This window comes from Chiloscyllium plagiosum, unplaced genomic scaffold (assembly GCF_037043375.1).
Source record: "Chiloscyllium plagiosum isolate Xiang-an unplaced genomic scaffold, Cpla_swu_hap1 HiC_scaffold_16, whole genome shotgun sequence".
Classification (NCBI taxonomy): Eukaryota; Metazoa; Chordata; class Chondrichthyes; order Orectolobiformes; family Hemiscylliidae; genus Chiloscyllium; species Chiloscyllium plagiosum.
In genome coordinates this window covers 7,058,213-7,071,225 of record NW_028270154.1, presented here as the reverse complement: position 1 = coordinate 7,071,225, position 13,013 = coordinate 7,058,213, and the positions used below count along the sequence as shown (strand labels likewise).

Below are 13,013 nucleotides of genomic sequence, written 5' to 3'. Positions count from 1 at the left end.
GAATTCCTTGCAAATTTCTACTGAATTTAAACATATGAAGGAAAATAGGCAGGCAACGGGTAATATCAATACAAATAATAAATTTTAATTTAACTAAACAAAGTGAAAGGATATGGTCATTTTCTCTACAAACTTGTCTTGATCGTCACTGGTTTGTGGAAAGGTGCTGATGTCTTTTTCCAAAGTGGCAATCTGTTTCCCCATTTGTTCTATGTTTTTCTGTAACATTTCTGCAGAAACTGTAAGCAACAAAAAAAATGTTAACTATTTCAGCATTGTCTGCTTCACATTTTCTTCAACGTATATGTATGGAACAACAGGAACCGAGGTAGACTGTGGCGAACTGGATGATCTAAGCCAGCTCAGCTGTAGTGACTACATCAATTCTCAAAAAGGGAACCAATGTTGTATCCGAATTGGCACTCAATGGATTTTGCCGAAAACTATACAAGTACATATATTGTACAAGGAAAAACTTAGATTCAACTCTAAGACTAAAAAACTTGTTAAGTGACACTCAGGTGTGACACCATAAAGCTGTAAAGTTTCTGTCCAACCATCATATGAAATTTATTGCAGTCTTTCACCACATCTATGTACATGCACTGCAATGCAAAAGTAACTGGACAATGATCAGAAGTGCTGATTTATCCTGGCTCCAGTCTGGTAGTGAGGGGGAAGATGAATGTGGTGGATAAATGAATACACCTGGACCCTTCCTATCATTCACCTATAAACTGCACCTTCATGATATTAAAGAAAATAAATTCCACATGCATATTGGCAATAGCCAATTCCATCTCTCTACCACCTCTTTCAATCTGTTCACTGCCTCTGAATTGTCATACTGCATCTGACAATCCCATTGTGCATCATTGGTAGCCCTGTCATTAGCTGCCTGACAGTAAGTTCTGGAATTCCCTCCATACATTTTTAAAACAAGCCATAAATTTTAACTCCGACCAAACTATTGGTCATCTGCCCTAATATTTCTTATATGGTTTGGCACCAAACATTGCTTAATAATGTTCCTCCAAAATGCCAAGTTGCTTCACTACATTAAAGGCATTACATAAATGTAAGCTGTTGTTATTAGAAACACTCAGCTGCTCAAACAACAGCAAAAAGAGATTAATTTTTCATGGAACTCAGTTTCCTTACAGAACATTCATTTGTCTAATTTTTCAAATTGGCACAGTAACCACTTCTCGTAGTCTGTGGGTATTTCTAATCATGTTTCGTATATCACATGTGGGGTAGGCATGATAAACTAGCAGCACTTTCATGCCTATAATTTTCACATTTATATCTCCAACATATTTCTTTTCATTTTAAACTGAAACATTTCCCCTTTCAGTCACATAAAATACCTCAAAAGGGTTAAGGCAAACATTGTATGCTGAAGTAGTGAAAGCTTTCGACGGAACCACAGTGAGCCCTAGCGATGATAAATTTTATTACGAAATGATTAAATCTTAAACCAGGACTCTGCTTACTAACTGAAGCATGCACAATTCCCTGTGGCCATACATTTCCAGACAGGCAGCACTGCCTCGCTGATGTCAGTAGGTTTGCATCATTCTTAAATTATTTGTTCCTTTTAATGCAATCACGTATTTTATAGCACATTAGAGAAACCAAAAATCATTGCACAATTCCTGCATTGCAAAACAAATTGAACACTAAAGGCAGTGCTTGCAATGCTAAGTAGGTCAGTGGCAGAAGGGACTGCTGCACCAGCTGTAATCAATGGCTGCATGTTTTACAAGAGAATTAATGGATGATCAGCATAATATTTTCTATCTCCTATTATCTAGGTCATTCTCTTTATTTCAAAGCTTTATAAATCCTTTACCTCGGCTTGCTTTTTCCACATGGTTTAGCTCTTCTGTGAAGTGAATGACTTCAGGGTATTGTTCTTCACACATTTCTGCTATAAAGTGCATAAGTGTCATCTTCTGATCAGTGGATTTTGTATCTTTTAACTGGTAGGAAAAATGATTAAAAAATGAATAAAAAGCATTTTAAAATAAATAGCCAGAAAAACAAAGTGTATTTTTATTTATAGAGGTTTCAGTTTTGAAAAAAAATAAAAAAATTCAGTGCCATTGAACCCTTGTTGTCATACAGTTCTAAAGGTGCTGGAATCCTTTAAGTGCTTTGGTCAATTGCCCAGTCTTCTTCATGACACATTGGGCAATAGTTAATTGGCAGTCCATTTTACATCTCCCTTACCAATAACTGTTGACGTCAGTGGAAAATAAAATTGGGCAAATACAAACCAAGCTACAAATTCAGTGCAGTCCAGTTTACATTGCTACACCGAATCAAAATTATTTCCAGCAAGTCCACATAACCGTTATCTTCAGCTGTCATTTTACCACCAGCATTGGATAGCAACCACTGGATCTGGTTATTGTACTCTTTTTTTATTCAGAGGGACTGAGCTCTATGGTTCTACCATAATAAAAACAAACTGCTGCAAAAACTCAGCAGCATTTGTGGGGAGAGAAATAGAGTTAGGGATAACAAGGGTCAGATACACGAAAAGAGAAAGTGAGTGAAAGATTAGAGGGCAAGAGAGTAAATATAAAAATATGGAAAAAAGTGAAGGATGTGGTAATGATAGAGGTAAAGAAACAAAGCATTGGTTCAGAGTAGATGCAATCAAAAAACAATGCCAAATCTGTCTGAAAGCAAGCCATTTCATTTTAGGGGAGGAGATGGCCTAGTGATATTATTGCTAGACCATTAATCCAGAGACCTAGGCAATGTTCCTGGTTTGAATCCCACCATGGTAGAGGACGGAACATTAATTCAATAAAGATCTGGAATTAAAAGTCTGATGAGGCCATGAAACCATTGGTAATGGCCAGAAAAACTCAACTGGTTCACAAATTCCCTTTAGAGAAGGAAACTGCCATTCTTACCTGGTCTGGCCTACATGTGACTCTAAACCGCAGCAATGTGAATGATTCTCAACTACCCTCTGTGCAATTAGGGCAATGTTTGCTGGCCTCGCCAGTGATGCCCACATCCTGGGAATGAACACAAAAAAATGGCAACAAGATGTACGAGGAAATAAAATGAAACTAAATATAGGAATTCATAGTTGTGAAGTTCTGGAAATCCATACTAAGCCTAGAGGTTGTAAAGTGCTCATTTGGAAAATGGAGTGTTGTTCTTCCAGCTTACTTTGAGATTCACTGAAACACTACTGGAGGCTGAGGACAGAAGAGAGAGCACGCGAACATGATAAATCAAAATGGCAAATGACCTGAAGGTCTGGAACATGCTTGCTGAGTGGAAGTGTCATGTCATGACAGCTCGATTGAAATCAGATAATTCAGTCCAGACCAGAAAATGATTCTAGGACCTTACTAGTCGATATGGCTCAGTTCAACATTCTGCATCCTCAACCAAACCATAAGATAAAGCTTCTGAGTGCAATTCTTCAAAAAAAAAAGGCACTCCTGATTATAGATATTGAAAATACACTGCTAACTTGATCAGAAAAACATTATCCTTTGCAATGCTATTGCAATGCAAGTCGCCTAATAATAGGCACAATAGCCAAGTGTTTTGCTGAAGAAGCTTTGTAGAATTGAATTTTAAAATAAAAATTGTTCATGTGGTGTGGACATTGCGAGCTAGACAAGTATTTATTACTCACGCAAATTGCCTGCTGAAAGTGGTTATGGTAGATAAGCAGGAGGCTGGAAGAATACAGCAAGCCAGGCAGCATCAGGAGGTGGAGAAGTCAATGTTCCCGATGTAACCCTTGTGAACTGCCATCTTGAACTGCTGCAGTCCCTGAGGTGTAAGTATATTCTCAATGCTGTTGGGAAGGGGTTCCAGAAGTTTGACCCAGTAACAATGAAGAAACAGTGATATAGTTCTAAAATCAGGATGTCATGTGGCATGGAGGAGAACTTGGAGATGGTGGTATTCCTATGCATCTGCTGCCCTTGTCCTCCAGGTGGTAGAGTTTGCAGGTTTGGGAAAGTATAGTTGAAGAAGCCTTTATGAAGTACTTGCAAAGTAAACAGGAGGCTGTCCCAAATAGCTTACAGCAGTGAGCAAATCAGCAGCATGGGTAGGTACTGAAGCAAATATAATATATTAGGGATAGGAGCCCAAAGATTTCATTTAGAGTCATAGAGATGTACAGCACGTCAACAGACCCTTCAGTCCACCACGTCCATGCCGACCAGATATCCCAACCCTATCTAGTCCCACCTGCTAGCACCCAGCCCATATCCCTCCAAACCCTTCCTATTCATATACCCATTCAGATCCTTTTAAATGCTGCAAATGTACTAGCCTCCACCATTTCCTCTGGCAGCTCACTCCATATACATACCACCCTCTGTGTGAAAATGTTGCTCCTTAGGTCTCTTTTATATCTTTCCCCTCTCACCCTAAACCTACACCCTCTAGTTCTGGACTCTCCTCCCCCCCCCCACCTCAGGGAAAAGACTTTGTCCAATTATCCTATCCATGCCCCTCATGATTTTATAAACCTCTATGAGGTCACCCCTCAGTCTCCGACGCTCCAGGGAAAACAGCCCGAGCTGATTCAACATCTCCCTATAGCTCAAATCCTCCAACCTGGCAACATCCTTGTAAATCTTTTCTGAACCCTTTCAAGTTTCACAACATCTTTCAGATAGGAAGGCGGCCAGAATTGCACGCAATATTACTGGCCTAACCAGTGTCCTGTACAGCCGCAACATGACCTCCCAACTCCTGTACTCAATACACTCACCAATAAAGGAAAGCATCCCAAACGCCTTCTTCACTATCCTATCTACCTGCAACTCCTCTTTCAAGGAGCTATGAACCTGCACTCCAAGGTCACTTTGTTCAGCAACACTCCCTAGGACCTTAGCATTAAGTGTAAGTCCTGCTAAGATTTGCTTTCCCAAGATGCAGCACCCCACATTTATCTAAATTAACTCCATTTGCCACTTCTCAGTCTATTGGCCCATCTGATTAAGATCTCGTTGTGATCGGAGGTAACCTTCTTTACTGTCCACTCCACCTCCAATTTGCTGCCATCAACAAACTTACTAACTCTACATCTTATGCTCACATCCAAATCATTTATATAAATGATGAAAAGTAGTGGACTCTGCACCGATCCTTGTGGCACTCCACTGGCCTGAAAAACAATCCTCCACCACTACCTTCTTCTACCTTTGAGCCAGTTCTGTATCCAAATGGCTAGTTCTCCCTGTATTCCGTGAGATCTAACCTTGCTAACCAATCTCCCGTGGGAAACCTTGTCGAACGCCTTATTGAAGTCCATATAGATCACGTCTACCGCTCTGCTCTCATCAATCCTCTTTGTTACTTCTTCAAAAAACTCAATCAAGTTTGAGAGACATTATTTCCCATGAACAAAGCAATGTTGACTATCCCTAATCTGTCCTTGCCTTTCCAAATACATGTACATCTGTCCGTTAGGATTCCCTCCAACAACTTGTCCATCACCGATGTCAGGCTCACGTTGGGCTTGTCCTTACCACCTTTCTTAAACGGTGGCACCACGTTAGCCAACATCCAGTCTTCTGGCACCTCATCTGTGTCTATCTATAATACAAATAGGTCAGCAAGAGGCCCAACAATCACTTCTCTAGCTTCCCACATAGTTCGAGGGTACACCTGATCAGGTCCTGGGGTTTTTCCACCTTTATGCGTTTCAAGACATCCAGCACTACCTCACTGAAAAATGTCCATATTACAGAGATGTCACCATCTATTTCTCTATATTCTATAACTTCCATGTCCTTTTCTACAGTAAACACTGATGCAAAATACTCGTTTAGTATCTCCCTATCTCCTGCGGTTCCCCACAAAGCCCACCTTGCTGATCTTTGATGGGCCCTATTCTATCCCGAGTTACCCTTTTGACTCTTTGGGAAATGAGTCAAGCTAGAAATTTCTGCTCAATAATTGGGTCAGAACCAAATCAGGTTTGGTTGTACTTTCACCTTCCGGTGGTCCCATAGCTTGACATTCACTAGGCATATACTGAGGCAGAACCACCCCAATTATACTGTACTCCCATTCAAAGCCATAAGAGGAATTGGAAAAATGGCAAAAAGGCATTAAAACAAAATTATGAAATACATGAAGAAACATCAGATTTACATGTTCATATAACTTCAAAGACTTGTATATCCTTTTATAGGGGATCATTCCATCCATCATTTCCAGAGGTATGGTGATCTGTTCCAAGAATTTTACTCTTCTACCTCAGCTGGCTGCTTGTCCAGATTTACAAGTGTAAGAGGGGGGCATGAGGGAATAAAATGGGCTATTTGACAAACAATGATGACCTTCATCTGATCAATAAATTATGAGCAAAGTATAGCAAAGCAATTATTGTGATAGGCTCTTTGCATATCTCCTGGACAACTCTGCTGATTAGACCTAATTCAATTCAATACACTGCTAGTGATTAGGTCACTGCATTAAGCTTTTGGGACAATCTCACATTTACTTTGCAAATACGTCATCAAGGCTCCTTCGATCCTGCCTTCCAAACCTGGAGGGCAAGGACAGCATATCAGCATACTTCGCATTACTGATCTGCATTTTACACTATTTCCGTCCTGTGCTACAAGCATAAATCACTAACTTGACTTCAAAGAACTTGTTCATTATTGTCTACAGCTGAGGTACATATAGCACATTTGATAATGCCATCATTTCTCAGAGCAGTATTTTTAACACATATCAACAGAGGTAAAAACAAATAAGTGCTTATAGAAAAACCATAGAAAATAAAATTATTCTTCTTTTAGTAAAAGTGGCTTCGAGTGAGATTGATAGAGACATTTAAATTAGGATAAATAAAGAGAAACTGTTTCTCCTTGCTGAAGGATTTATCATCAGAGGGCAAACCTTTCAATGTGATTGGCAAAAGAACCAAAGTTGAAACTTTATTGCTGGAACAGCACAGCAGGTCAGGCAGCATCCAGGGAACAGGAGATTCGACGTTTCGGGCACAGGCCCTTCTTCAGGAATGAGCAGAGAGTGTTCAGCAGGAGAAGATAAAAGGTAGGGAGGAGGGACTTGGAGGAGGGGAGTTGGAAATGTGATAGGTGGAAAGAGGTCAAGGTGAGGGTGATAGGTCGGAGTAGGATGGAGGCGGAGAGGTCAAGAAGAAGACTGCAGGTCAGGAAGGCGGTGCCGGGCTGGAGGGATCCGGCTGAGACAAGGTGGGGGGAGGGGGGATGAAGAAACTGGTGAAGTCCAAGTTCATCCCCTGCGGTTGGAGGGTTCCCAGTCGGAAGATAAGACGCTCCTCCTCCGACCGTCGGGTTGTTGTGGTTTGGCGGTGGATGAGTCCAATGACCTGCATATCCTCGGTGGAGTGGGAGGGGGAGTTGAAATGCTGTGCCACAGGTTGGTTGGGTTGGTTCGTCCGGGTGGCCCAGAGGTGCTCTCTGAATCGCTCCGCAAGTAGGCGGCCTGTCTCCCCAATATAGAGGAGGCCACACCGGCTGCAGCGGATGCAGTAGATGATGTGGGTGGAGGTGCAGGTGAATCTGTGGCGGATATGGAAGTTTCCCTTGGGGCCTTGGAGAGAAGTGAGGGGGGAGGTGTGGGCGCAAGTGTTGTACCTCCTGCGGTTGCAAGGGAAGGTGCCGGGGGTGGTGGTTGGGTCGGTGGGGGGTGTGGATCTGACAAGGGAGTCGCGGAGGGAGTGGTCTCTACGGAAAGCTGATAGGGGAGGGGAGGGAAATATATCCTTGGTGCTGGGGTCTGTTTGGAGGTGGCGGAAGTGACGGCGGATGATGCGCTGTACATGGAGATTGGTGGGGTGGTAGGTGAGGACCAGTGGGGTTCTGTCCTGGTGGCGGTTGGAGGGGCGGGGCTCAAGGGCGGAGGAGCGGGAAGTGGAGGAGATGCGGTGGAGGGCACCGTCGACCATGTCGGGGGGGAAATTGCGGTCCTTGAAGAAGGAGGCCATCTGTGTTGTACGTATTTTGAACTGGTCCTCCTGGGAGCAGATGCGGCGGAGACGAAGGAATTGGGAGAATGGGATGGCGTTTTTACAGGGGGCAGGATGGGAGGAGGTGTAGTCCAGGTAGCTGTGGGAGTCGGTTGGTTTGTAGTAGATGTCCGTGTTGATTCGGTCAAAAGAACCAAAGGCATCACGAGAAAGAAAGTGCTTTACTGAACAAATGTTTAAGATTTAGAAACGTTGCTAGGGAAAATCTGTTCCTATTGATAGAAAGGTGATGAACAAGAGGACACAGATTTAAGGTAAGTGACAAAAGAAGGAAAGACAATGAGAAAAAAAATGTCTGGGATCTGGTATTTGCTGCCATGAGGGTATGATGGAGGTAGATTCAACTGAGATTTAATGGGGAATTGATTATTGGAAGGGGAAGAATTCTTGGGCAATTGGGACAAGTGCTGGAATTAGGTAAACTGCTCTTTTATAGAGCTAGCACAGATAGGACAGGCAGAATGGCCTCTTTTTTCAGTTTCAACCATACTGTGATTGACTGCGAGAGGTCAGTTAGCTGGCCTGCTGATCTGCAACAGAGTGGCACCAACAATAAGAGTTCAATCCTCACACCAGCTGAGATTACCATGAAGGACACTCCTTCTCAATCTCTCTCTTCGCCTGTAGTCACCCTCGGGTTAAGTCACCATCAGTTGTCTCTTCTGGGAGACAACAACATAGCTACTGTACAGTCTAGTAAGACAATGGCAACCTTATCTTTACCTTGATTCAGTGATAAAACAGAATGAAATGACAAACTGTCAACTAATCTGAATGCACTGCATGATCCCATTAATATTGCGAGTAAGGAGATGTCCCTCGCTATTTGGACTTTGAGCTGTATGTGAAAAATAATGTTGTGGAGTATAACAGATATCCAAAATGGCAAGCTTTGCAGGACTCCATTTTAGATAGGTTATTCTGTTAATGGCATTTTCTGCATGCTAAACGCAATGCATCTAGCAGGTAGCACAATTTCAGTTGAAAATGTGCTCAATTCCTGTCCATCAAATTATAATGTTAAGAAGCTGTTTGATGCCTAAAAAAAAATGAGTTGCATTATGCAATTTTGAGGTCAGTTTAAACCATGAATGCACACTGTGTGGCGCAATGTATATTGTATTTTGAGCAGGAACTACATGTTTTGTTTGGATTTCTCCCTTAAATCTTTTTTAAAATTAACATTTCTTTCCTATTAAGTCTTGCACTTTTGTTAAACTCCAGTTTGTTTACTTGGCACTATTACCCCTTATCCTGCAAAAGGAAGTACAAATGCATTTTGTCTCTGGCAGGATGTTTTTGGCATAATTAATCATGACTACAAAACATGGCATTTTTTCGGTTTAAAACCCTGAGTTATCTGTTTATGGGAACATGCAGGGGAAAATACTGGCACCTTTCATACTTAATTATCAAAAATACACAGAATTAATTAACTCTGACTTGTTCTTTGACAAAATGAAAATACAGCATTTAGCAATGAAAGTCCAGAAATATTTGGCAGATCAAGCATCAGAGGGAAAAGAAAACAGAAAAGTCTCATCTGCATTATTGAAGAAAGGTTTGTCACACAATGACACATTAGCAAATTCACAGTAAATGCATTGGCAAGAAAGGGAGAAAGAGAGTCAGAAGCCAATGATTGTGCAATATGCTAAAATTTGGCAATTCTCTAGCACAAATGAAAATTAAGTGGAAAGTTTTACATAGCACATCTACAGGTTTGTATATTCTGTGTCAGTCTTCTCATGAAATCATCCTGTCAACAATCGACATGCAGAAAGAATAAAAATGAAGCCTTTCTGTAGAAGTTGCCACTGTACATGAGCCCTTCTTCAGGCTCATGCCTGAAATGTCGATTCTCCTGCTCCTTGGATGCTGCCTGACCTGCTGCGCTTTTCCAGCAACACTTTTTCAGCTCTGATCTCCAGCATCTGCAATCCTCACTTTCTCTGAGCACATTTTTAAGCCCACTTTAGCTTCCTTCCTCACTCCTGATTATAAAGCATTAAAGGTACGGTCTGGAGGACTGGTCATTTTCTCAGCTCTCTGTATGAATAAAGGGCAAGATTTTATTTAAATTTCAAGTGGTGAAACTTGTGGAACTTGATTGCTTTCGTCAATGCTGCACACTGTCCACTGCATGATGAAAATCAGAAAATCAAGTCACTCATCAACAACCGACCCAATGGAAAGTGACAAAATGCGTGTAGTTATACACTCACAAAGAAATAAATTGCAGGATTATGGATAAGAAATTGGAATATTGAATAAACTCCTTCCAGGAAGATGTTTCTTCTCATGGAGAATCTAAAGTGAAGGGCCACAGTACTAAAATGAGGAGATTCCCATTTAAGACAGTTTGAGGAGGCATTTCTTCTCCCAGAGTGTCATTAGCCTCTGGAATTCACTCCTGCAAAAGCTGTGAAGGTGGGGTCATTAATTGTATTCAAGGTTCAGTTAAAGTTTTATCAACAAGGTAGTGAACAGTTATTGGCGACTGGCAGGAAATTGTAGTTAAAGGTATAATAAGATTTACGATAATTTTAATGAGCGGTGCTATGGGGTCTATGGGTGGAATGATCAACTTCTGCTCCCGTTTCAGATGATATTATCATACGGAAGTTGACACAAGCATGATAGGCTAAATAGCATCCTTCTCTGGTGTAATATTCTATGACTAGGAAATCTTTTGCTGTGCCAATGTATTACTTCAGCAAAAAAAAAAATCCATCCTTGATGGAAATGTTTGTGTCTTGTTTATGGATAAAATCTGCTTTAGAAAAAATATGTGATGACAGACAAGTAGGTCTAGACAACAACACCAAGAAGGATGAACGTGGAGAAACTACAGTTGACTGAGCACTCCTAAGGAATGCTGTTACCTGAACTTACCATGTCCTGGTCAGTTCCTCTTATAAGCATTTCTCTAACTTTACTAGTTTCTCTTCCTTGCTTTTTTCCTCATGAATTGAATCCTTTTTACCCCTTTCTTATTTTTTGTCTTTTTCAATATTTATATTTATTTCCTGATTATAATGCCTGTATTGATTCCTTATCAATATCTTTTCTCGATGACAACATGTGTGTGTGTGGGAGGTGAAGCAGTGGGGAGGTGTTAAGCATAGTAGTAATGTCTCTGCTGCAGTAATCCAAAACCTCAGACAAACATTCTGGGGACATAGGTTCAAATCCCACTGTGGTAGACGGTGAGTTTTAGTTTCAGTCAAAGTCTGGAACAAAAAGCTGGCCTAAAGGCCACCATGTTGTTTGCTGGAAAAAATGTATCTGGTTCATTAATGCCCTTTCGTGAAGGAAATCTGCTGTCCTTATGATTAGATTAGATTCCCTCCAGCATGGAAACAGGCTCTACGGCTGAACAAGCCCACACCAACCCACCCAGACCCATCCCCCCTATTTACCCCTGACTAACGCACCGAACACTATGGGCAATTTAGCATGGGCAATTCACCTGACCTGCACATCTTTGGATCGTGGGAGGAAACCGGAGCACCCGGAGGAAACCCATGTAGCCACGGGGAGAATATGCAAACTCCAAAAGACAGTCGCCCGAGGCGGTGTGGCTTACATGTGACTTCAGAACCATAGCCTTATTGATCATTCTTAACTGCCCTCTTGGCAATCCAGGCTGGACAGTAAATAGAGATATATTGGGAGGTGTGGATGTACACCAGTCAATGAAAGCAGAGAGGCGAGCTTAGCAAGCAATTTGGAAGGCAAGTTGCTCATTGACCTGCATTGCAAGAGGAGGTGAGTTCAGAAATGGGCATGTTTTACTGCAGTTATTTAGAGCCTTGGTTGAGACTACACCTGGAGTACTACATGCAGATTTGGTCTCCATCATATTCAAGAAAATGATGGATTTTTAAAAAAAAATTTGAAAGGCATCAAGGCATGCGAGGAGAAAGCAAGAACATGATAATTAAAGAGAGGATCATCCACAGTTATACTGAACAGCAGAGCTGACTTGACAGGCTGAATGGCCTTTTTCTGCTCCCAGTTTCCACGTTTTATATTTAGGGCTAGTTACTACTACTCATAACTAGATCACTTCATTACATTAGGCTTTAGCCGCAGCTCCTCACTGATACTCATGTCTGAGCCAAACAGCTGCTGGTCAAGTTCCACACCAGGTACTTAAGCACAATAATCAAGGTCAACAATCCTGCACAGTACTATGGGAGTTCTTCAAGTATTGGATGTACCATATCCTGGATGTGCATTCAATTGAAGCTTCAACTGTTCTCAAGAGCTCTTAAATTAGCTCCATTTCCAAGAAAAGCATGAGAGCCCACTGCGAGTACCTGGTCAATACATATCTCTGAAGTCACATCACTGCTGAATCAGATTAGCCAGTCATGGTTGGTTTATGGGAGTTTGCTGTCTCCAAACTGGCTGCTGTATTCCCCTAAATTATCTCAGCGAATACACTTAAAAAAACTTCTTTGCTGTAAGCACTCTGAGAATAGTTGAGAATCTGAAGAGCATTTTACAAATACAAATCAGCAATTCTTTCTAAGACAATGAATACATTTTGACAATAGCACTTACTTTACAAAGGAAGCTGATGCTGAACCCAAATGCTCCAGCATTCCGTGATCCTGCATTCATGTAGTTTCCCACCAACAAGATGATTTCCATTAACTTGGAAAAACTCTCACTGCTCCTCACTTCCTCACAGGCTGCCTTCACTGATACGATGTCTGGTTTAATGTTATTCACCTGCTCTTCAAACTGGAGCAGAAATAGTATTGCGTTCAATCGAGGTCTCAAACAGGTCACAGAACTGATCTGCAATTGAAAAGTCCAAATCCAGTTAATTGTGATCAAGAAGCAAATCATAAAAATGTGATAATATCACATCTTTGTTATAGACTGAAGCAGTTGTAATCCTGAGTCTAGATTAGAGTGATGCTGGAAAAGCATAGCAGGTCAGGCAGCATCCAAGGAGCAGGAAAATCGATGT

The 13,013-nt window shown here is 41.5% G+C and overlaps 1 protein-coding gene across 4 annotated transcripts in view; it reads right to left on the bottom strand.

Moving 5' to 3' along the window:
- Positions 1–13,013, bottom strand: part of diaph1 (diaphanous related formin 1) — a 359,024-nt gene that overhangs the window by 83,937 nt on the left and 262,074 nt on the right. For all 4 annotated transcript variants that reach the window (XM_087995081.1, XM_087995082.1, XM_087995083.1 and 1 more), the window contains 3 exons: positions 12,599–12,838; positions 1,856–1,985; positions 116–239 (listed from right to left, as the gene is read on the bottom strand). In XM_087995081.1, the coding sequence (XP_087851207.1) occupies positions 116–239; positions 1,856–1,985; positions 12,599–12,838 (494 nt within the window). The remainder of the gene's footprint in view (positions 1–115; positions 240–1,855; positions 1,986–12,598; positions 12,839–13,013) is intronic.